This window comes from Chiloscyllium punctatum, chromosome 14 (genome assembly GCF_047496795.1).
Source record: "Chiloscyllium punctatum isolate Juve2018m chromosome 14, sChiPun1.3, whole genome shotgun sequence".
NCBI lineage: Eukaryota > Metazoa > Chordata > Chondrichthyes > Orectolobiformes > Hemiscylliidae > Chiloscyllium > Chiloscyllium punctatum.
Window position 1 is genome coordinate 4,073,873 of NC_092752.1, and position 25,797 is coordinate 4,099,669.

General features: G+C 46.7%; 1 protein-coding gene across 7 annotated transcripts in view; it reads left to right on the plus strand.

The window, feature by feature from the left end:
- The window catches only part of rufy3 (RUN and FYVE domain containing 3), a 66,453-nt gene that overhangs the window by 17,149 nt on the left and 23,507 nt on the right, over positions 1-25,797 (plus strand). For all 7 annotated transcript variants that reach the window (XM_072583777.1, XM_072583778.1, XM_072583782.1 and 4 more), the window contains 9 exons: positions 6,596-6,769; positions 13,212-13,329; positions 14,348-14,449; positions 16,194-16,317; positions 18,258-18,322; positions 21,512-21,577; positions 22,423-22,492; positions 23,259-23,360; positions 25,337-25,453. In XM_072583777.1, coding sequence (XP_072439878.1) covers positions 6,596-6,769; positions 13,212-13,329; positions 14,348-14,449; positions 16,194-16,317; positions 18,258-18,322; positions 21,512-21,577; positions 22,423-22,492; positions 23,259-23,360; positions 25,337-25,453 — 938 coding nt within the window. The remainder of the gene's footprint in view (positions 1-6,595; positions 6,770-13,211; positions 13,330-14,347; positions 14,450-16,193; positions 16,318-18,257; positions 18,323-21,511; positions 21,578-22,422; positions 22,493-23,258; positions 23,361-25,336; positions 25,454-25,797) is intronic.

Sequence of the window (25,797 nt, forward strand, 5' to 3'; positions counted from 1 at the left end):
TCGTTCCCTGTCTCCGTCTTTGTAACTACCTTAACCACTCCCTGTGGGAGACTGTTCCACAATTTCACTGCTCTCTGGGGAAGGGGTCTCTCCTGAATTCCCAAGTGGATTTATTTGGGATTGCTGTTCACTACTACTGGTCTGCTCCCCAAGTGGAAACCTTTCCATCTTCCCTGTTCTGGATTTGCAGTCCTCTGCCAGTTCACCACTCAGTCTTCCCTTTTGTGGGAAAAGAGCCCCACCTGTTTTCCACGTGGGTTAAGACCACCTCACGTTTGCCCTTGTCCCTGGAGTCTTTGTTATACCTTTCCCAGTTTTCCATGTTGCTTTTAGGAACACAAAGATCCCAGCTCTGTATTCTGCAAGACACTGCACACTCAGTGTCTCTGAACCTGTTTCAATGCCGAGATGTAACCAGCTGCAGAAAAATGGTTTTGCTGTTAATTTGGGTGCATCCAGCTGTAATTTTTCACTGGTGGGTTTAGATCTACTTTACTGTTCAATGTATGTCAGATGCATTCTGCATTGCTGAAATGTAACGCCTCTCCAGTGAACCGTGCCTGCGAGTTATGCTTGGGAGATTTTCAAGTATTTCTGCACTTCTCATTTTAGCTTTATAAAAAAGATTGGCAGTTTTAAATTTAACCTCCTCACTCAGGCTGAGATTGCCACTTATCAGAGGAAAATCTTTGACAGTTAAACCACATCTAGATACAGGCCATCACCTGTTGTACAAACTGCTAACCATTCTACGTACTGCCCGAGGATTCTGTTAGCTGCATACTGCTATGATCTTTTAATGGTTTGCAGTTAATTAGGGAAGGTTAATACTCGAAACAGTTATGTTTAGCCTTGCCATGAGCAGAGAGAAAATTTGACTGAACAAATCCATTTTTATCTCCAATTCAAAAAGAGAGACAATAAGGAAAAGGCAATATCGAATGAATCCTGCCAAGAATTCGAGAAACACAGACCAATGAGAATGTGGAATTTGGTACGACTGGGGCTGCTTGAGGTGATCAGGGTGGATTATTTGGGAAGGAAGCTGGAGAAATGAAGTTATATTGGTTATGGAAGAACAAGGCATAGACTATTTTCCAAATGGGGAAAGGCTTCAGAAATCTGAAGCACAGAGGGGCTTGGGGGTGGGGGCGGGGGTCGAGTTCAGGATTCTCTTCAGGTTAACAGGCAGGTTCAGAAGGCAAATGCAATATTAGCATTCATGTCAAGAGCACCAGAATACAAGAGTGGGGATGTACTGCTGAGGCTGTATAAGGCACTGGTTAGAAAATGTGTTGCTAGAAAAGCGCAGCAGGTCAGGCAGCATCCAAGGAGCAGGAGATTCGACGTTTTGGGCATGAGCCCTTCTTTAGGAATGGTGATACTGGTCAGGCACTGGTTAGACTGCATTTGGAATATTGTGAGCAGTTTTGGGTCCTGTATCTAAGGAAGGATGTGCTCGTGTTGGAGGGTGTCTAGAGGGGGTTTACAAGAATGATCCCAGGGATGAAGGGCTTGTTGTAAGAGGAGGGGTTGAGGACCCTGGGTCTGTACTCAGTGGAGTTTTGGAAGGATGGGGGGGGTGGGGATATCTAATTGAAACTGACAGAATCCTGGAGAGAATGGACATGCAGAAGGGTTTCCACTGGCTAGGCCCTGAGGGGGCAGCCTCAGAGTGAAGGGAGGATCTTTTAGAACTGAGATGAGGAGGAATTTCCTGAGCCAGAGTAGGGTGACTGTGTGGAACTCATTGTCACAGAGGGCAATGGATGCCAAGTCATTGAGTGTGTTTAAGACCGACAGGTCCTTGTTTAGTAAGGGGTTCAAGGGTAACAGGGAGAAAGCAGGAGAATGGGGTTGAGAAACGTATCAGCCATGATTGAATGGCCTAATTCTGCTCCTATATCATCTGGTCTTATGGCCAGCAGGATCGTTCTGCACATTGAACAAGGGATTAATTAATGCTACAAGACAAGAAATGGCTGTTTAACCAGTAAATCCCTATCTGTGCTTTCCCGGACAGGTCTGTAAAAGTGCCATATAAATGCAAGTTTTGTTGTTGTAGATGTTTGCAGTGAAAGCAATCCTTTTGATCAAACAGTAAGTATTAATTTTGAAGCTCTAATTATCGTGGCAACAGTCCCTTAGAAACACATGATGTCAGCAGAGTTTAGAACCTACCAGAACGCTGCTGTTTCTCCAGGCATTTTGGAACAAAGACTTAGAGTGGGTGGATGAAATGGATTAAAACAACCTGAGGTTTTAAAAGCCCAGGATTTGGAGGTTAGGTTTAATTGTGTTTCCAGATAATGATGAGGGAGTCCCAGCTCCATAAATGAAGGAGAGACTATTTCCACAGACTTTAGGGTCACTAAGCAGAGGTAACATTTTTAAAGGGCCCTAGCCGAGCTGCTTTTTTAATGCAGCGATTTGTGGTGATGGTGGTCTGGAATTTGGTGTCTGAGAGAGCAATGGAAACAGGTTTCTTCTCAATGTAGTTAACATGAGAAGGTGCATGTTTCTGACTGAGCCAACCTTTGTTTCCTGTGCATAATTGCCCCTGGAGGAGATGATGAAGAGCTACCTTCCTGAACCGCATCCTGACTTGGAAATATATCACCGTTCCTTCACTGTCACTGGGTCAGAATCCTGGAATTCCCTCCCTAAGGGCATTGTGGGTCAACCCACAGCATATGAACTGCAGCGGTTCAAGAAGGCAGCTCACCCCCACCTTCTCAAGGGGCAACTAGGGATGGGGTAATAAATGCTGGCCCAGGCAGTGATGCCCACATGCAATAAATGAATACGCAACGTAAATGAATCTGCTTCCACTGCCCCTTTTAGACAGCAAATTCCAAATGACAGCAGCACACTGCACTTAATAATAAATAAACTGGATTTGACTATGGGCAGTGGGGAAAGTGGGAGTACTTTGGACAGCACCTTCAAGGAACTGTCACACCATTCTGGGCCGAATGGCCTTCTGTGTTACATATTTCAGAATGGAGGGCAGCTGACCTGTAGCATGGAATATTTATGTAATTCTTTCTTGCATCTATTAGTAAATCCTTTAATGGAGAAATATCAGAAGCCTCTGAATGATTCACTGTCCACAGCCCTCGTTCTAGTCAAGGGTAGACTCACTCAGGTAGCTAGTGCAGTTTGTTGCTTATGAGCTGAGGCCAAGGCGCTTGTGTTTGTACCTTGGATGATGACAGCTACTGGATATGAGTCAGGACCCAGAGGGACATGATGGGTGATCGAACTGGCTCTGTTTCCGCAACAACCAGCAATGTTAATTTGAACCAGTTTGGTCTTGGGAGCAAGAGGAGTCCATTCACCCCCTCAGACCTGTTCTGGCATTCATTTAAGTCCTGATTAAATGACAGGAGAAGGCCATTCAGCCCGTTGTGTCCACACTGTCTCTGAGTGTTTTACTCGTTGCCATTCTCCTGCATTTAACTCAGCGCTCTTCCATTTATAGATAACACTCTGACTCTAATGAATGGGTCACTTGAAGGTGCCAGTGTTCTGTCTCCTCACTCCACTTCTATCCCTCAGTTTGTGATCGAGCAGATTGTGTCATGTTTCTTTCTGCCCTCAGTTGCTGGGAAATATTGCTTCAAATGTTGAGGGTCCCTGTTTTCTCGCCTTTTTTATTGGTGAGGAAAGAAACCGTAGTTTTGAACCCGTGTTCATCTCTTACAGCTTTCAGTGTTTCTAGCTTTTCCCTCGATTCGATGTTGCTCACTGGTCTTTATAATGTTGCAGTCTTTCTGATGGGAGACATACGGCAATGTGCCAGAGTTTGGGGGAACCCGAATTAACTGAGGAATCGGGCAAGTCTCCTTCCAGCAGAGACAGTGAGAAGAAATTAGAATTAGGTCCCTCAGCCCAACAATCGACCCTCTGAAGAGTAACTCACCCAGATCCATTCCCCCTACCCTATTACCTTATACTTGCCCCTGACCAATGCATCCAACCTATACATCCCTGAACACTATGGGCAAATTAGCATGCATAGTTCACCTAACCTTTGGACTGTGGGAGGAAACCGGAGCACCTGGAGGAACCCACGCAGACACTGGGAGAATGTGCAAACTCCACACAGACAGTTGCCTGAGGTGGGAATTGAACCCGGGTTCCTGGTTCTATGAGGCAGCAGTGCTAGCCACTGTGCCATGGTTCTGCCCATAAATGTCTTCTGTTTGTGAGTTGTGAATCTTTGGAATCCTGTACTCCCACTGGGTGTGGATGCTTCATCCTTGAATATATTGAAGGATGAGGTCAACAGGATTTGGTCTCTGAGGGAACCAAGGGTTAAGGGTGTTGTATGAAGTAACAATTCTGAAGGGGTCAGTCCTGCCTTCAACATCAAGCTCCACCCAATCTGATGACATCATAAGGAAACGCCAGTCATTGGGTCCCAAAGGGGTTGGATCTGTGTGTTAGTTCTTCTTAGTCTTTGTTACAATGTCTCCCTCAATAAGGTAAGTTGTTTCGAATTGATTTAACAACAATTTTGTTTAAGACAAAGTCCTCTTCTCTTTACTACTCACTTGTAACTTTCTCCTACCACTCAGCCCTTCAGACTTTGACAAGGAGAATAGTAGTAGGGAGCCTACCCCAACTACTGGCCAGTCATGGTTGGCATCACAGCGTGTACAAAGGATGGTGAGGGTGAATTTGAAGATGATGATATTGAAGGGGGAGCTAGCTCAGTTGGCCAAATGGCTCCTGTATTACAGGGAGATTTAATGGAGGTGTTTAATATCTGGATGGGTTTTAATAGAGCAAATTAAAAAAAAAAGACGTTGGCACTGAGAGCCAAGTCAGGAGATGAGGGAGTTGGTTTCGATAGTGAGTTGTTGTTGTTGTTGTTGTTGTGATTTGGGACCCACTGTCTGAAAGGGCACTGGAATAGATTCAATAGTAACTTTTAAACAAGGGAACTGTTGTAATCAAATCGGGACAATTCTGGTTGCAGGGCAGTGCAGGAAGAGTTGGATATGATGGCACCTGTGAAGGGCAGATGGGGGCTTGCAAGTGTGCCGCTGTTTGTGTGTCTATGTTCATCTTATGGTTTTCAATGAATAAAACAAATTGCAGCTCTGAAACAAAATAGACTATCGATCTTTTAGAAATGTCTGTGTTACCAACATACGTACAGTGTAGACCACTCAGTACTGTGCACCTCTTCACCTTTAACCTGCAAAGTGTGTGGGCATCACTAGCTGGATCAGCATTCATTGCCCAGTCCCTAGTTGCCCCTTGAAGGTGGGGGTGAGCTGCCTTCTTAGTCCATGTGCTGTAGGTAGACCCACAATATCCTTAGGGAAGGAATTCCAACATTTCAACCCAGTGACACTGAGGAAACTGTGATATATTTCCAAGTCAGGATGATGAGTGGTTTGGAGGGGAACTTGCAAGGGGTGGTGTTCTCGTTTATCTGTGGCCCTCGTCCTTCTACATGGTAGTGCCTGTGATTTGGAAGGTTCTGTCTGAGGATCTTTGGTGAGTTTCTGCAGAGCCACACTGCTGCTAGTGAGTGTCCGTGGATGGACTGGGTGTCAAAGGTGATTGAATGCTGTTGTCTGATGGAGTGGTGCCAATCCTATAGGATTTGAGATTGAGTGAGTGATAAAGACAACCTGAATCTTTGGCTAACTCCATTCTCTGAGAGCTGTTGTAATGGATGTGCACATAGCAGTCAGGAACTGAAGTGACTTATTCTCCACAAAACAATACCTTAATGAAAATGAAATGAGAAGTCAGAGCTTATGGCCATGTTGACTTGAATTGGAGGAAAAGTGTTGCATTTTAATTACAGTAACAAGGTGCTACAGATGCTGGAGTCTGAAATGAATACATGACAAGGAGGAAATGGAGCAACTGGTATCATGGTAATGATGATCCTGAACCCCAGGCTAAGGTTCTGAGGATTTGGGTTCAAATCTCATCATGGCAGGTGGTGAAATGTAACAATTTACTTTATTAAATTCTGGAACACAAAATTAACATTGTTATCAGGACCCACCTGAGTCATCAACGTCCTGCCTAGGGAAGGGAATCTGTCATCCTTACCTGGTCAGGCCTACATGTGATTCAGACAGCGCAGCGCCCCCTCAGCGCTGACCCTCTGACTGCGCTGACCCTCGGACAGCGCAGTGCGTTCTCCCTGCTGACCCTTGGACACTGGTGTTGATTAGTGTTTCCTGATCTGTGGAGTGGAGCTCCCATCTATGAGCTGTGATTGGGGTAAATAGTGTTGATATATTTAAGGGGAGACTTGTTAAACAGTGACAGAGTCAGGGTTGTGGTGTGAGGGTGCTGCTGGTGTGAAGCCTCTGGAGTGGAATCCTATCTGACCCAAAACATTACCTCTGTTCCTCTCCACTCCTGCCAGACTTGCTGAGTTTCTCTGGCATTTTGTGTGTTTATTTCAGATCTCCAGTGTCCGCTTTCACTTAGATTTTACGTGAGTATGATTGTGCTTTCATGAATGAAAGTGTCTAGTTTTTCTAGGTTAATGTTATTTGTTATCTGCTGCCTTGTGTAAACGTTTAATGTACTTTTAAAAATCATCTGTTTTCAGACCCCAAAGATCCCATTGCGATTGAACGGTTGAACTTGATGAACATGGCAAAACTCAGCATCAAGGGTCTCATTGAATCGGCGTTAAACCTGGGACGGTCACTGGATTCTGACTACGCCCCTCTGCAGCAGTTCTTTGTGGTGATGGAACACTGTCTGAAACATGGCCTTAAAGGTGAGTAACTCCAGCCCACACACAGCTTGCCTTGTCTTTGGGGAGACATTCTCTCTTTCAGTAAGAGGTGCCTCAAACCTAAGCTCCATTTTACAAACCATACACGTGAATGCGTTGATGGGGGAATGTTGTTTGAGAGGCTTGTTTAGTTGGAGTCTTTATTCCTCAGAAAGAGAACATGTAGCCCATCAGGGTCTGTCTTGCTCTCTATAGAGCAAATCCTTCACATTCACTACTTTATCCTCCTGAACCCCACACATTCACTTCCTGCTGATGTCTTCCATCTCCTCCACGTCTACCTCGTGGGCACCCAGGTCTTGTCATGTAGGGATAAAAATACTCATCCTCTGAGCCCCTTCCATCTCTGCCAGAACCTTAGCTTTGTGTCTCCTGGTCCTTCCGTTAACGGGAAACTGGTTTGCTTTATCTACACCTGTCCTGATATTTCAAACCTGTTTCTGATTTCCCCCCCAATCCCCTCACTCTCCAGCTGAGGGGAGAAGTGGGTGATGGTTGGGCAGCTCAGTGCAATGGGGGGGGGTGGGTTTCTAGTCCGGGGGATGGTGCATGATCATAACAACTGCTGGTTCCCTTTCTTGCGGCTGCTCCTATCCTTGGGAGACTGTAGTACCCTCAGCAGGGACGCTGGCTTCTGTTCAGTCCCCATTGCACCCAGCTCCCTTTGACCTCAGGAACCTCCTCCCTACGCCTTCCCTCATCTCACCAGTCAGGAAGGGGAGGAGGGAGAAAGGGCATCAGAATTGTGGTTGAACAGCGAGACCGAGGGGTGCAGGTACATAGTTCTTTGAAAGTGGCGTTGCAGGTAGACAGGGTGGTGGAAAAGGCATTTGGTACACTTGCCTTCATCTGTCAGTGCATTGAGTACAGGAGTTAGGAGGTGATGTCACGGCTGTACAGGGCATTGGCTAGGCCACTTTTGGAATATTGTTTGCAATTCTGGTCTCCCTGCTATAGGAAGGATGTTGTGGAACTTGAAAGGGTTCAGAAAAGATTGACAAGGATGTTGTCAACGTTGGAGGGTTAGAAGGGGAGACTGAATAGGCTGGGATGTTTTTCCTGGAGCGTCAGAGGCTGATGGGTGACCTTTTGAGGTTTGTAAACTCCCATTCCTGGGTGTGATGGTAGGAAGAACACAGCAGTGAACGCACTACAAGAATGTACAGAAAGACGGCACACACCAACCAGATCCTGTATTACAGCAGCAAACACCCGAACACACGCAAGAGAAGCTGCATAAGGGCCCTGTTAAAGCGGGCTACAACAGACCCGGGCTGCAGCACACCCGATCTACAAAGAGAAGAAGAACACCTCTACAGAATCTTCGCAAAGAACAGATATCCCCACAACCTCCTCCGCAGATCCCTAACAAACACCACGACAAGATCATGCCATGACCTGACTCACTAGCCATGCTACCTTACATAAGAAACGTCTCAGAACTGCTCCAGACCTCTCCGCCCACTGGGATTCGTGACAGGCCATAATCTGACAGCCCTGCTCCGACAATAACTCAGCAGGACAGAAGACCTGATACCCATAACCTACAAGACTGATGTAATTTACAAGATTCCATGCAAAGATTGCACAAAACGCTATCTAGGACAAACAGCAGATAACTAGTAATCCGCATCCATGAACACCAACTAACCACTAAACATCACGACCAGCTGTCCCCAGTAGCCCCACGCACAGGTGACACTGACCACAAATTTGACTGGGACAACACAATGATCATAGGACAAGCTAAACAGCGGATAGCCAGAGAATTTCTAGAAGCATGGCGCTCATCCACAGACTCCATCAACAAACACATAGACCTAGACCCAATATACCGGTCTCTACAAGAACAACTAGAGCTGGAAGCAGCAGGAACGGAACCAAGTAAATTCTAGAAGATACAGTACAGCAGCGCTTCACAGGGGGCTCCAAAGCACTGAAGATATCTCCTGGACAGGGGACAAAACACCTGCAAATCAAATTCCCAGCTCGGCGAAAATAACCACAACACGAGAGAGGTTTATAAAATCATGAGGGACCTAGATAAGATGAACTGACAAGGTCATTTTCTTCCATTTGGGGAGTCCAAAACCAGTCGGTATAGCTTTAAGGTAAGAGGGGAAAGATATAAAAGGAACCTGAAGAGCATTGTTTTCACACACAGGGTGGTGTGTGCTTTAACCGAGCTGCTTGAGGGAGAAGAACAGGCTGGTATAGTTACAACACTTTAAAAATATTTGGATGTGTACATGGATAGGAAGGGGTTAGAGTCAAACAGGGGATCCAATGGCCTAGCAGTACGATTGCTGGATTGTTAATCCATAGACCCAAGGAATGTTCTGGGGACACAGGTTCAAATCCTGCCGTGAGATGGTGGAATTTGAATTCAATAAAAATCTGGAAAAAGAGTGTAACTATGACCATGGATTCCAGCAATCCATTGTTGATTGTTGGAAAACCCCATCTGGTTCACTACTACCCTTCAGGGAAGGAAGCTGCCTTCATTACCTGGTCTGGCCTACATGTGACTCCAGATTACAGCAATATGGCTGATGGGTAATAAATGCTGGCTCAACCAGCGACACCCTCATCCTGTGAATAAATAAAGAAGATTTTAAAAAATACCAGTGAATGTGACTAGTTCAGTTCAGGAAACCTGGTCAGCATGGAGATGTTGGGCTGAAGGGTCTGTTTCCGTGCTGGGCCCAGGGGGATCTAGAAGGAATGAGTGAGGATGGATAGTGCACAAAACTAGTTTGGAGTCTCTAATGTGTTTGACAAAATATACATCAGTTATCCAGCATTGTGATTATGAATGAAAGAACCTTCGAATAGTGCAACTCCTGTGTGTGAGCAGGGTAGTTCAGGTCTGTACTGGGTGAACTGGGATTCTCACTGCTGTGTCAATCCTGGGGCTGGGGGATTGATTCCTTTTGATGTTGGAAGATCTGGTGAGTTGTAGAATGGGCAGGTAATCACAGGAGAAGGTTAAAGTTGTATCTGTACATCGTCCAACAACCGTGTCGATGAGAGACTCGGGGTATTTTCCCTCAAGGAGAGGAGGCTAAGGGTGAGGGGAGGGAACTGATTGTGATTTGGATGTGAACGTTGGAGGTAGAGTTTGTAGTTTGCAGATGACACTAAAATTGGAGGTGAAAATTGTCCACCAAAAGTGAACAGTGAGGAAGGTTACCTCAGAGTACAATGGGACCTTGATCAGATGGGCCAGTGGGCTGAGGCGTAGCAGATGGAGTTTAATTTCGATAAATGTGAGGTGCTGCACTTTAGAAAGGCAAATCAGAGCATGACTTATACACTTGATGGTAAGGTCCTGGGGAGTGTTGCTGAACAAAGAGACCTTGGAGTGCAGGTTCATAGCTCCTTGAAAGTAGAGCTGCATCGATAGAATAGTGAAGAAGGCGTTTGGTATGCTTTCCCTTATTGGTTAGGACATTGAATACAAGAGTTGGGAGGTTACGCTGCAGCTGTACAGGATGTTGGTTAGGTTACACTTTTGGAATATTGCATGCTATCCTGATCTTCCTATCGGAAAGATGTTGTGAAACTTGAAAGGGTTCAGAAAAGATTTGCAAGGATGTTGCCAGGGTTGGAGGATTTGAGCTACAGGGAGAGGCTGGACAGGCTGGGGCTGTTTACCCTGGAGCGTCAGAGGCTGAGGGGTGACCTTATAGAGGTTTATAAAATCATGAGGAGCATGGATAGGGTAATTAGACATAGTCCTTTCCCTGAAGTGGGGGAGTCCAGAACTAGAGGGCATAGGTTTAAGGTGAGAGGGGAAAGATATAAAAGAGACCTAAGGGGCAACTTTTCCACACAGGGTGGTAGATTACTTACAGTGTGGAAACAGGCCCTTTGGCCCAACAAGTCCACACCGCCCCGCCGAAGCGCAACCCACCCATTCCCCTACATTTACCCTTTTACCTAACACTATGGGCAATTTAGCATGGCCAGTTCACCTAACCTGCACATCTTTGGACTGTGGGAGGAAACCGGAGCACCCGGAGGAAACCCACGCAGACACGGGGAGAATGTGCAAACTCCACACAGTCAGTCGCCTGAGGCGGGAATTGAACCCAGGTCTCTGGCGCTGTGAGGCAGCAGTGCTAACCACTGTGCCACCGTGCCGCCCGTAGGTGTGTGGAATTAGCTGGCAGAGGAAGTGGTGGAGGCTGGTACAATTACAACATTTAAGAGGCATCTGGATGGGTATATGACTAGGAAGGGTTTGGAGGGATATGGGCCGGGTGCTGTCAGGTGGGACTAGATTGGGTTGGGATATCTGGTCGGCATGGACGGGTTGGACCAGAGGGTCTGTTTCCCTGCTGTACATCTCTATGATGGAGGTGAGAGGCGTAAACAGGATTATTAGGGAGAAACGTTTCCCCTTATAGAGCGGTCAATAACCAGAGGGTGCAGGTTTGGGGTGAGAAAGGGATTTGGGGAAAGGGTCTTTTTCCTCAGAGGATGGAGGTTATCTGGAACTCACTGTCTAAGAGAGCGGTAGATACAGAATCCAACGAGACATTGAAAAAATATCTAAGTGTGTGCTTAAAGTTACAAAGGATATAAGGCTATGGGTCAGGAGCTGGGAAATGGAATGAGAATAGTTGGATGCTTGATGGCCATAACCGACCTGATGGGCTGAATGGTCTTTTACCATGCTGTAAAAACACTCTCTAACTTTATGTAATCTGTCCTAAAGTGTTTCACAGGAATAATGACTAAACTGCCTTTGACCTTGAGGAAGCTTTTGTAAAGATTCCCAAAAGGGTGGTCACAGAGCGAGGTATTTTTAAAGGAATGTCTTAAGGGAGGAGTGAGAGAGCGAGAGGTGGGAAGGTTTGTAGGAGGGAATTGTAAGAGTGTATTGTTCCAGGAAGATGAGGGCTTATCCCCCCGGCGATGGAGCAAGGGAAATTGAGGAAATTTGGGAGGCCAGTGTTTGGGAGAAGGGAGGTGTGAGAGACAGAGAGAGGGTGCATTGAGGGAGGGCAGAGAGTTCAGGTGGTTGTGAGCTGAAGATGATTATGGGGATAGAGAGACCCTGGGGGGGATTTGTACCCGTGGGTGAGAACTTTTAAAAATTGATTCAGGTTTCCACCCATTTTGATGCTGGTTGGTTTGTGCTTTAGGCTGGGCCTTGTTTTGTCTTAATGTTAAACTGCAATAAAATATCACCAAGCACAGGATGCACCTTCAGTATTGTCAACTGAAAAACTGGAAGCTAAAATAACAAGAGGAAGTGCTTGTGAGCAGGGTTCTCTCTGCACAGACACTGGGGAAGCTGGGATTGTTTGGCTCTGCTCAGAGATGGCTAAGGGGAGGTTTGATCAAGGTGTTTATAGAATCATAGTCATTCAGCACAGAAACAGACCCTTTGGTCCGACCAGTCCATGCCAAATATAATCGCAAACCAAACTAGTCCTATCTTTCTGCTCCTGGTCCATATCTCTCCAAACCTTTCCTGTTCATGAACTTATCCAAATGTCTTTTAAATGTTGTAACTGTCTCCACATCTACCACTTTCTCTGGAAGTTCATTCCACATATGAACCACTCACTATTTTAAAAAAAAAAGTTTGCCTCCCATGTCCCTTTAAATCTCTCTCCTCCTTACCTTAAAAATGTGCCCCAAGTCTTGAAATCCCCCTCTCCTCGGGATATGACACCTATTATTAACAGAGGAAATAAGGTTTTTGCAATGGCTGGGCTGGCAGGTACCAGAGGGACGCTGAAGATCAGCAAGAAAAGAAGCAGGAGGAAGCACTGACTTTGTTTCCAAAACCGTGAGCTGTTGTGGTCTGGGACATGCTGCCTGAAAGACTGAAGAAGCAGTTTCAATAGGAGTTTCCAAGAAGGAATCCGATAATATTTTGGAGCTGGGGTTGTAGGGAGTGACTGGGGTGCAGGCTAGGATGGACTGGATAGCTCTTTTTGAAGAGGCCAGCACAGCTGCAATAGGCTGAATGGCCTCTCCCTGCTCTGTCTGAACTTATAACAACTCCTCAACATCTGCAATGAATTGGATTGCCTGGAGAAATCCTGTATCACGATTAGAAATGAACTAGGTGCTGGTGCTGGGGTCATTGTTGAACCTACTGTCAAACCCACGGTGCAGGGATTCCTGACCCCTCAATGCTTCAAGCCGTCATACTGTAGACAGAGGTTCACATTGTTGCTTAATGTTCCATCTCACTCCGACCAATCCTTTGATTGTGTTTCGACCCGAATTTCCTGAGAGCCGTTGTGAAGTTGTGATGGTTTTATCTCTGGGTCTGTTAAAGGTAGATGACTGTCTGTGGCTTTGTCTAAACTTTGTTTCTTTCTCCCCCAAAGTTGTTTTTTTTTCTGATTTTCTTTTCCCCAGTGTTTTAGTGTTGTCCGTTCTGTGTGTTTTTCCCCAGTTAAGAAAACATTCCTGGGGCAGAACAAGTCGTTCTGGGGAGCGTTGGAGGTGGTGGAGAAACTGTGCCCGGAAGCCAGTGAAATCACAGTCAGCGTGAAAGACCTGCCTGGTCTGAAGTGAGTATACTGACTGGGGCCGTGACATTCGAGAAGCCAGCTCTTCGATAAGATCCCTGAGAGGCCTTACTGGGACGTTGCTGGGAAAACATTGCCCCCCCCCCACCTCCCCATGAGGGGCTGGGAAATCAGATGGGTGGGGGCATCTCAAGGTCAGAATAAGGAGCTGGCCATTTCAGACTGAGATGAGGAGAATCAACTTTCCCTTTATGGGTGGTGGAGTTCGGAATTCTTTACCATGTGATCAACAGACACTTGGGTGCTGAGGATTCCAAAGATACAAGAGAATGAAATTGGAATCTGAGTTAGAGGGTGATGGCGTTGCTGAGGTAATTTGACCAGACCTGTAATTGAGAGACCCAGGCTAGTGCTCTGGGGATGTGGGTTCAAATCTCACCACAGCAGCTGATGGACTCTAAAATCCAGGCAGTAAATCTGGGGTATGTGGTCAGTCTCCGAAATGGTCACCATGACAATTGTTTTTGCACGATCCTATCTGGTTCACTAGTGTCCCTTTTAAGCTTTGAATCTGCCGTCCTTACCCTGGTCCGGCCTCCAGGTGACTCCAGACCCACTGCAATGTGGCTGTACCTGACCTGGCTGGGCACGCCACTCAGTTCAAAGGGCCTTACCGATAATGCCCACATGGCCTGAGTGAATAAAGAGAAATAAACTGATCATGCCATGACTTCAGTGAATGGTGAAGCAGGTTTTAGAGGGGATGAATGGCCCAGGCTCCTATATCTTGCTGCCTTTAAAGTAAGGCGTTAAATATTTTGAAAGGATTAGTCCATAGATTCCTGACTGAGCAGGGGCAGCTGGGAATATGGAATTGAGGCTACAATCAGGATCAGCCATGAATGGGCTAGCAGGCTACATGGGCTGATTGGCTAACACCTGCACCTCATTTGTATGTTACTGCAGTTTGTCGCTGATAAACAGCCCTTAAACATAGATTGTACAACAACAATGTGCATTTTCGTAGGTCCTTTAACAAAGTAACTTTTGATGTTTGTAGGACTCCGGTTGGCAGAGGGAGAGCATGGTTACGTCTGGCTCTGATGCAGAAGAAGCTGTCAGATTATATGAAGGCGTTAATTAATCGGAAGGATCTGCTCAGGTCTGTGTTTGCACATCTCTTACTCACGCGAAAGGGTTTGTGATGATCCCAGGTCAATTGAGCCAAGTGACCCCCAATTGTGTTCCTGAATTTTTTGACAGGTTTGGCCTTGTAGTCATCGCTTCACTCCAGTTTGGGCTCAATATTCCTGGTGACCCGGATCAGGAAGTTGCCGGTATCCATGGGAAGGTGTTAGCTAGGGGTGGTGTCTGGGGATAGTGGCTGTTTCCCAGACAGCAGGAGGGTAGGCCTTCTGGTCCCCTTCATGGTGTGGGTACCACTGAAGGGGCAGTTTCGAGGGATATCAGAAGGACTGATACCACAGGGTGAGGGTTGCCATGGCAGCAAGGCCAACATTAGATATGATGTCAGTGGGCGTCATGGGGGAGATCTCTCCTTTGGATGTTGCAGCTTCTCTTGCTGAGCTGCTTGTGCTGAATTGCTGACCTCCTGAGATGCCTTTTACCCACATTAAGAACGTTTTCCACGTGTTTCCAGAATAGGGCTAAGTTTTCCAATGGCTGTGATCCCAGCTGATGGTAGTGCTGGACGTGTCTGGTCCCAGAATAAGATCTGGCTTGACAGATCAGTCTTTGAAATTTAACAAGATGGTCTTTCACTGAAGCACGTAAGCAAATGTGTAGCCAGTGCGTGCTTTTAACAATAAAACAGATTAGTGCATGAGATGTTTCATTTAAAATCAAGATATTAAAATATGTTAGTTTGAAAGATTCTGAACACTGAATTAAAGTCCCATTTGCTTCCCAACACGATACTTTAAACCTACACATCATCTGGTAAGTGGAATGTAACTGTCACCATTCAGTTCTGCTGCTGTGAACTGGAAAGTGTTTCCTTTTCAATATTCACACAAATGAGAGCTCAGACTTTCTCAGTCTTTTAATAATTCCAACCAAACACTCCTGGTATGGGCATTTCACAATCAATCCTGGTATTCCACAAACTCTCTTCTTTCAGGGAGGTCAATTATTTCCTTTAACTGTGCTAAAGAAATCTCCTTTTTATCCTTGGACTGACTAATCCCGTACCTGACTTCAGCCGGGTCTCCTTCCCAGTGTCCAAACAACTTTTGTACTTGTTTTGCTCATGTCTCTCGGTCTCTCTCGGTCTCTCTCACACTCTCCTCACTGTTTTTCTTTTTTTCGCTCTCTCTTTCTGTCTCTCTCGTGCACTCTATCTTTTGCTCTCGCTCCTTCACTCTCTCTCTGTCATAAACCCTCAGTGTAAGCAGCCTTCCATTAACTCTGCAGAAGGCACACACCGGTTCTGGAGTGACTGACCTAGATACCATTTAAACCCTTTGACAGAGGTAGACCAACACCCATATGCCACTGGTTTACAGTTTTTCATTTCAGTGACTTTGTCAGCGGCAAAACATTCACTTCCTGTGTTACTTATTGTTGTAGGTCTAAAAGAAAAAATGATGTTAATATGTGCAAATTCTGTACCTTTTATCCCAATATTAAATGATGGAATTGGCTTTGTGCTACTGTCAGGTTTTGGAACTAGTGATGAAAATTCACAGCGGTGAGTTTCCTTCACTTTGAGACGTGTGAATCTTTGAGAATCCACGGTCGCTCTGGAGTGGAGCATTCCAGTTAATGTTTGAAATGACTACGTTTCCTGGCCAGGCAGGGATGTAGAATTCAACCACAGGATAGAATGGCAGGATAGGTTTGAGAATGGGCTTGTGCTTCAATCCTTATGATCATCTCTTCACCAGTGAGTTTTATGAAACCAACGCTCTGATGATGGAAGAGGAAGGAGCAGTGATCGCTGGGCTCCTGGTTGGGCTGAATGTCATTGATGTCAATCTTTGTATGAAGGGTGAAGACCTCGATACACAGGTAGGAGCATGGAGTTATCCTCGACTCACTGTCTGACACTTTTAACCATCTGCAAAGTGGCAACAGCTGAATAGCAAGTAAAGGGATGCCTATGATCAGATTAACTGAAGCAGGGAGATGATTACAAAATATTAAAAATAAGGTGTTGCTGGGGATCGGACCTATAATCAGATCTTGGGTCATCCCTTCACTTGCTATTCAGCTGTTGACATTTCACTCACACTGTCCTACTCTGCAGAAACCTATTATTCAGCTTCAGCGCTGCACTCGCCCCCTACGTCAGCGCTGCACTCGCCCCCTACGTCAGCGCTGCACTCGCCCCCTGCTTCAGCGCTGCACTCGCCCCCTACGTCGGCGCTGCACTCGCCCCCTACGTCAGCGCTGCACTCGCCCCCTACGTCAGCGCTGCACTCGCCCCCTACGTCAGCGCTGCACTCGCCCCCTGCTTCAGCGCTGCACTCGCCCCCTACGTCGGCGCTGCACTCGCCCCCTACGTCAGCGCTGCACTCGCCCCCTGCTTCGGCGCTGCACTCGCCCCCTACGTCGGCGCTGCACTCGCCCCCTACGTCAGCGCTGCACTCGCCCCCTGCTTCAGCGCTGCACTCGCCCCCTGCTTCAGCGCTGCACTCGCCCCCTACGTCGGCGCTGCACTCGCCCCCTACGTCGGCGCTGCACTCGCCCCCTACGTCGGCGCTGCACTCGCCCCCTGCTTCGGCGCTGCACTCGCCCCCTACGTCGGCGCTGCACTCGCCCCCTACGTCGGCGCTGCACTCGCCCCCTACGTCGGCGCGGCACTCGCCCCCTGCTTCAGCGCTGCACTCGCCCCCTGCTTCAGCGCTGCACTCGCCCCCTACGTCGGCGCTGCACTCGCCCCCTACGTCGGCGCTGCACTCGCCCCCTACGTCGGCGCTGCACTCGCCCCCTACGTCGGCGCTGCACACTCTGCCCCCTACGTCGGCGCTGCACACTCTGCCCCCTACGTCGGCGCTGCACACTCTGCCCCCTACGTCAGCGCTGCACTCTCACCCTACGTATGATCTTTTGATCTCTCTGCTTACAAATTCTGTGCTTCCCTTCACGTCACCTGATGAAGGGGCAGCGCTCTGAAAGCTTGTAATTCCAGATAAACCTGTTGGACCATAACCCGGTGTTGTGTGAGCTTGTCCATCCTCGTCCAACACCAACACCTCCTCATCGTTATTGTGTCTGGATTAGAGTGGTGCTGGAAAAGCACAGCTGGTCAGGCAGCATCCGAGGAGCAGGGAAAATCGAACTTTTGGGCAAAAGCTGTTCATTGTATGGGGTCACTGAACACACAATCTGTAGGTGCTCACTGCATATTGATAAAAATATGCGCTGACAACCCTTAAGGTTATTGTGTGTCTTTTTAGATATGTAACGCCTATGTGAATTGCAAATGTCTATCAGTATAAATAAAAAAGAATTTACATACACCATCACCATGTCATTTGGCCCAACTGGTCCATTAGGAGAAAGTGAGGACTGCAGATCCTGGAGATCAGAGTCGAAAAGTGTGGCGCTGGAAAAGTACAGCAGGTCAGGCAGCATCAGGAATTCCTGATGAAGGGCTTATGCCTGAAACATTGATTCTCCTGCTCCTCATATGTTGCCTGACCTGCTGCGCTTTTCCAGCACCACACTCTTGACCCCAACTGGTCCATGCTGTCTGTGTGTCCACTTGCTCTCCAACTCCCAAACCAAGTGAAGAAGTCTCTGATTCTATCCCATTTAAGCTCTTTTGTAATTCTGAAGCTGGTTTGGAAGACTAGATTGTGGTGGTAGATACTGAGAGTGTCCGGCAGTGTGGATGCTGATTAACAGTCGTGTATATTTCTGCCAATGTAGTGAGCCCTGTTTTATTCTGTAAGGTTCTGTGAAATGATGGGCCATGATCCTAACTCTGGTTCTGTGTGCCTCAGGTGGGAGTGATCGACTTCTCGCTGTATTTGAAGGACGGAGCCCACAGCAGTAAAAGTGCTGAGGGGTAAGTGACCCTGTGTAACGTTGCTTTATCTAATCCTCTTGGATAACTCTGTGCGTGAACCTTCCATACTTCTGGCATATGCCCAAGTCTTTGCAGTCAGTCCATCACTTTGCAGTTTACTGCCACAGATGCACAGCATGATCCCGGGCAAGCGACACACTGGTTTATAATGTTAACCAAAAACCGAAGTTGCTGGACAAACTCAGCAGGTCTGGAAGCAACTATGGAGAGAAACAGAGTTAACACTTCAGGTCCAGTGACCCTTATTCAGAACAGGACCTGAAATGTTAACTGTGTTTCTCTCTGTCCATAGATGCTTCCAGACCTGCTGAATGTCTCCAGAAATTTGTGTATTGGTTTGATTTCCAGCATCCACAGTTCGTTATCTTTTGGCTTCTAATGTACCCTGCTGCAGAATAAATAAACAAATAAACAAACAAACAAACAAACACCATTACCAGACATCGATCTGCTGAAACACCCAGAGCTGTGTCTGTCCTTGTACATTATGATCTGATTGTACTGTGTGCAAAACAACCTTTCACTGTACTTGGGTACAACAACAAATCAAATCAAAAACTCCACCACCACAGTCTGTGCCTGAAGAGTTTGAGCTGGCTCCTAAGTTATGCAGTGAATTTCACAGAACTATGAGACTGAAGGAGGCCATTTGGCCCATTGTGCCTGCGCTGGATCTATTCCCTAGCGCCAGTCTCCTGCCTTTTCCCCATGTCCCTGACACCCATTTCAATCCAAATAACTATCCAATGCCTCTGTTGTCTCTGGCTTTGCCACCACAGACCCTGTCTACTCTGAGTGAAAAAGACTTCTCTCACGTCACCCTCGCTTTAGTTGCAAGTCACTGTTTTTCTTTCTCTCTCTCTCTCTCTCTCTCTCTCTCTCTCTCTCTCTCTCTCTCTCTCTCTCTCTCTCTCTCTCTCTCTCTCTCTCTCTCTCTCAACGCGCAATCCCCAGCACCCACCGACGCCCCCCCCCCCCCCCCCCAGCAGAACCAGCTGCTCCCTGTCCAGCTCCCTCACTAATTTGAAAACTTTTATTCAATCTCCCAGCTGCCTCCTCTCCAGAGAGGACAGCTCCAATCTCTTCAATCTCTCCTTGTTCCTGAAGCCATTCTCTTACATCACTTCTGCGCTGTGCCCAATGGGTTCCTGTCCTTCCTGTAATGTGGCGCCCACACCTGTACACAATACTTCTCGTGAAACGCTGGCCATTCATGGTTGAAAATAACTCTCTTGAATTGAGCGATTCATGTAACATTTTGTTGTGGAGAACCTGTAAATTAGATTTGCATTTCTGTAGTACTTCTGGCAGTCTTGGGACATCCTGAGGCAGTTTACAGAAAATCTTTAAGTGCAGCTGCTTGTTGTAGATCAGAAAATGTGACCAGTGATTCACACGTAGCAGGATTCCACCAATAGCAACGTGGCAATGGCTGGGTCATCTGATAGGGATGCTCACTGAGGCAGGAATGTTGCTTTCGACACTGAATAAATCCCCTGCTGCCAGATGTTTCCATGGGATCTTGGGTCAGCAAAGTACAGGAGCAGGGATATCTTGCTGCACTTATACAGGGGACTTGGTGATACCACCCCTGGAATATTATTGTGTGCAGCTTGGGCCTCCTTATTAGAGGAAGGGTGTACCGGTGATGCAGGGAGTGCAGCAAAGGTTTCCCAGACTGACACTCTTCCTGTTCTGAGGAACGCTCGCCAAACCAGAAATGTTAACTTTTGACTTTTCTTCACGGGTGCTTTCCAGCAAGTTTTTTGTGTTTTTCTTTTGTTCCTGGGGTGGTAGGACTGATTGGTTCAGTTAGGACTATATTCGCTCAAACTTAGAAGAAAGAGGGGAAATCTCATAGAAACCTATAAAATTCTAATAGGACTAGACAGGATCAACACAGGAAGGGTGTTCCCAATGAGCAAAACAGTCACAGTCTAGGGATATTGGGAAGGCCATTTCAGACTGAGATGAGGAGAAATCTCTTCACCCAGAGAGTGGGGAACCTGTGGAATGCCCTCCCACAGGAAGTAGGTGGGGCCAAAACATTGAATGTTTTCAAGAAGGAGTTGATATAGTTCTCAGGGCTAAAGGGATTAAAGAATGATCGCGATGTACAGTATGGAAACAGATCCTTCGGTCCAACATATCCATGCCAACCAGATATCCCAACCTAACCTAGTCCCATTTGCCAGGATTCCTGATAAAAGGCTCTTGCCCGAAATATCGATTCTCCTGCTCCTGGGATGCCACCTGACCTGCTGTGCTTTTCCAGCCCCACACTCTCGACTCTGATCTCCAGCATCTGCAGAACTCACTTTTGCTATAACCCTCTTCAACCCTTCCTATTCATGTACTCATCCAGATGCCTTTTAAATATTGTAGTCGTATCAGCCTCCACTACATCCTCTGGCAGCTCATTCCATACACGTACCACCCTCTGTGTGAAAAAGTTGCCCCTTAGGTCTCTTATATCTTTCCCCTCTCTCACCCTAAACCTGTGCCCTCTAGTTCTGGACTCCCCCCATCCCCAGGAAAAGACTTTGTTGATTTACCCTATCCATGCCCTTCATGATATTGTAAACCTCTATAAGGTCACCCCTCAGCCTCTAACGCTCCAGGGAAAACAGCCTCAGCTTATTCAGCCTCTTCCTGTAGTTCAAACCCTCCAACCCTGGCAGGGTTGTAAATCTTTTCTGAACCCTTTCAAGTTTCACAACTTCATTCCGTTAGGAAGGGGACCAGAATTGCTCACAATATTCCAAAAGTGGCCTAACTAATGTCCTGTACAGCCGCACCATATGGGGGAAAAAGCAGGAACAGGGGACTGAGTTGGATGCTTAGCCGCGATCATACGGAATGGCAGAGCATGGTTGAATCGCCTCTCCCTCTACTTCCTATGTTTCAGTCCCGGATGACAAGTGATTGGAGGTTAATGGTCTTGCCTGAAAGTTGCCCTCTCTGAAAATGCAGCACTCTTTCAGTATTGTATCGGAGTGTCAGTCTGGATGTGATTGGGCTACAAGGGAGGTCTAATCTTTCAGATTCTGAGGGGGGAGCATTAATGAGAGAATGCCACCAGGAGTTGGTGACCTTGTCACGTTTTAATGTTTGCTTAACTGTTGCGCACTCAACCGATTTAAAAGCAGGAATTATCTCCTTCCCTAGGGATGGGCAAATTACTGCCATTTTGGATCAGAAAAACTACGTGGAAGAACTTAATCGACACCTAAGGTATGAAATGATGTGTTGGTGCAGGACTAGGTCTACTTTAGAGTCAGGGTCAGAACTTCCACAAATCATCACAGACTGAGCAACCCCTCCCTGCTCACTGTCCCCTGGTAAAGTGATTACAGAGCTGCTGTTTACAGCTGGAGAGCTCGGGTCTCCAAGTTATAGAAACAATCGAGGTGTTGAGGAAGATGCCAATGAAGAAATGATTTAGGAAGATGATAATGAAACTCTGAACGGACTGGGACACTGCCTGCAGAACAGAGAAGATTGAAGGGTGCACTTACTGAGGTGTTAATTATTCTCCAAGGCATGTAATAGGGTTGACTTTGAGGAGATGTTTCCGTTTGTGCTGAAGTCCAGAAATAGGACATCAATATGAAAGTCACTGATAAATCAATATGCGAATTCATGAGACTTTTATTTTAAGAATCAGAGAGTCCCTACAGTGTGGAAGCAGGCCACTCGGCCTATTGTGTCCACACCAACCGTCCGAAAAGCATCCCAACCAGAGCCTAACCCTGTAACCCTGTATTTCCCGTGGCTAACCCTCTTGGCCTGCACATCCCTGGACACTATCCACAATTTCCTATGGCCAATCCACCCTAACGTGCACATCTTTGGACTGTGGGAGGAAACTGGAGTACCCGGAGGAAACCTAAGGTGATAAGAATGTGGTGGCCATTCCCACAGTGATTGCTCAAGGTGAATAATATAGACTGATGTAAACCTGTGAGGGAGGAGAGAACAGAGGGATGAGGTGGGCCAGTTGGGCTAAATGGCTAGTTTCTGTGCTGTAAATCCAAAACCTGCAAGTTATTCAATTAACATAAATGTTTTTCTTGCAGTGCAACTGTAAATAATCTACAAGCAAAAGTGGATGCGTTGGAGAAATCAAACACAAAGCTTACCGAAGAGGTCAGTGGAAGTTGGTGCAGTTCATGCCTCGTTCTTCTGTGTGATCTGTCTGAGACAATGTGGCAGGCTGGGTGTTAGAGAGAGAATCGCAGTAAATGTCTGACCATACCGGTGTGATGGCAGAGGAGGATTTGAATACCAGGGTGGACTTTGCTCATCTAGGTGCCTTTTGGCCTGGACTTTGACTTGTTGAGTACACTGAGCTTGTCAGATGAGGAGTAGCTGGGGATTCTGGGTCTGTACTTGATGGAATTTAGAAGGATGAGGGGAATCAATACTGAGAGGTCTGGGTAGAGTGGACATGGAGAAGATGTTTCCACTGGGAGGGGAGACTCTGATCTGAGGCACAGCCTCGGTGAAGGGAGATGGGGAGGAATTTCTTCAGCGAGAGGGTGATGAATCCGTGGAAGTCATTGTCACAGAAGGCTGTGGAGGCCAAGTCATTGAGGATATTAAAGACCGAGATGGACAGGTTCTTGATTAGTAAAGGGATCAAGGGTCACGGGGAGAAGGTGGGAGAATGGGGTTGAGAAATATGTCAGCCAGGATTGAATGGTGGAGCAGACTTGATGGGCCGATTGGCTGTGTGAGACAGTCGCAGCTCTGTGAGCCATATTCTTTCGCTGTGTTCTGCCTGTCGGGGAGTGGGGGTAGTGCGTGGTATAGGGGTGCAGGCCGCTTTCATACTGTGTGGTAGTGCATCCTGTTTTTTATGGAAGATTAAAGTTTACATTACTCCCACACCCCCCCCAACCCCCATTTACAGCTTGCAGTAGCAAACAACCGAATCATCACCTTGCAGGAAGAGACGGAACGAATTAAGCAGGAAAATGCCTTCTACTCCGACTCGACTCGGAAGAAGATGGAAGTAGGTACATTAGGAGGGGAGCACAGTGTTGCTTAAAATTCATCTCCAATCACTTTGACCACCTTCCTTAAAACAGTAGGAAATTAATTTCAATAAGGAGAACCTGCGTTTATGTAGCATCTCTGCTGTGGTGGGACATCCTGAGGTAGTTCAGCGTTTTAAATCAAACATGCTGGAACTAAGCTGCCGCAACCTGTTCCTAACCTATTGGCTGAATAAAACCCCCTGAACAATAGCTGGGTGAAGTTAATGTGTTTACGTTGTTTCCATTTTGTATGAATTGTTAAGAGTTCGATTGCTGTTTCAGCTCTGAAATGGGAACTAGTCTCAGCAGCCAGTTTCTGCCTGGCATCCCTAGTTGGGGCAAGAGCGCTTAAACCCCTGTATTACGTTTGCTGATCTAATAGTGATTTATTCCCACAAATTGGGCGTGGTTCGCTGAAAAGAACATCTCTGGAGGTACTTTATTCACTGGATCTTGATGGGACAGTAGCTCCATGTTAACTGGATCCAATTATGAATATTCCAATCAGTCTGGACCTTTTAACTCTGCAGGTACACTTGATGGGATTCAGGCCACACTGTAGAAAGAGAACAGTTTTATCACGTGGTGATAAGTCACTCTCAAGGTTCTATTTCTCTGTCGCTTCTCTAGTTTCTTCTCAATTCTTTTAAATCCCCATTGGTTGAGGAGATTGGATGTTAGCTCGATGATAGATTGAAGGTCCTATACTCCCGTGTTGTCTTTGTGCTGTTATAAGCTCTTGTTCCCACTGAGTTTCTTCACCCTTCCATGGGATGTGGGTGTCCTGGCTGCCTGTCCCTAATGATCCTTGATCCGAGTGGTTTACTGAGTCATTTTAGAAGGTAGTTCAGGATCAACCACATTGCTGTGGGTCTGGAGTCTGACCAGACCAGTTAAGGACGGCAGATATAATTTCCTCAAGGACTTTGGTGAACCAGATGGGTTTTGCAGCAATCAGTGGTAGTACACATGATCATCATTACTGAGACAAGATTTTTAATTCCAGATCTTTATTAACTGAATTTTAATTTTACTAGCCGTCCTGGATGAGTGTTTGATGTGTCATGACATTCAAGGCTGTGAACTGAATGTGTGAAAGTCAGACCAGTGTAGACAGTTGTGTATTTTTGACAGTACAGACCTAATAGGCTGAAGGGCCTCTGCTATAGTGTCTGATTCTGTGAATCCATGTCTCCATTAGCCTTGCCTGTGGTTTACTGGTCAGTCCAATTGTCATTACGCCACTGTCTTCCCATTGCGGTGTTCCAGGCCAAAGCTAAAAAGCGAGACATGAAGTCTACTGACCGAAATAACACATTGAGATAGCTCTCTTCGGCCAGACACGAGGTGTTATTCCTGGTGGTGTTGCAATTCATAAATAGTACGCTTAATATCTCTGTGTAGGGGTAGGGGTTAAGCTAGTTAATGATTAATGGTAGTCGGTCACAAACAAAACTAGCCAAGCATGTGGAAGCTAAATGGATAGCATTCACAGGGCATTCAGATTATTAAGACCAGTGGCTAAAAGCCAGACTATTGGAGGAGGTGGGTGAAAGAACAGCCAGTGTCTGTGAAGGAGGTGGGAATCAAAAATAATATAGGACATGATGCTGAAATGTGAGAATTATAATGTGCAAGCTGTAATTTCAGGGTGAACTGTATCCACCGGAGAGAGCTGGAAGCTTCAGTGTTGAGTGGTTCCTCTCCATATCTGAGCATTAAATAAACAATCATCACCTGTCCCCCTGAGGTCCTCCATCAGTTGGTCAAATACCCACAACAGGATGATTCTAGTGTGGGCAAAACACTGAATATAGCTGGTTTTTAAAAGTCAATCCAGGGATGGAATTTTTAGTGTCTGTAGGTCATGAAAGAATTTAGCACTGTTTTGTTGTTCTGACATTTTGCCCAATTTCTGAGGTCTAAAGTTCAATGCTTTTGTCTTTTGCAGGTGGGAAAGCCAGATGGGAATGTGGAGGGCCAGGTTCCGAGACCCCCTCGCCAGGGGACAGATGATGTCCATACTGAGACCAGGAAACAACTGAAGGAGGAGACGCAGCTCCGTTTGGTCGGTCACTACAATGTGATAGGGTTATAGAATGATCACAGCACAAGGGGAGACCATTCAGCCCGTCTCCCATGCTGGCCCCCTGCCATGTTTCCCAGAGTGGTGTGGTCTGTGTTCTCCCTGTCAGATAATGATCAGATTCTCTTTTGGAAACATGCGTTGAATCTGACCTTGCAGATCCTGGGCCAATGTGTTACAGTCCAAGTCCTAGCCCAAAATGTGTCCTGTTCAGGTTTATCTTTTCCTGTTTGAATTAACTCCCAAGGAGGCCAGGATCCCGTCACCCTTTATTTACACGGGGAGAGTCCTTGACACTCATCCAGCTCTGAGTGAACAGAACCCCT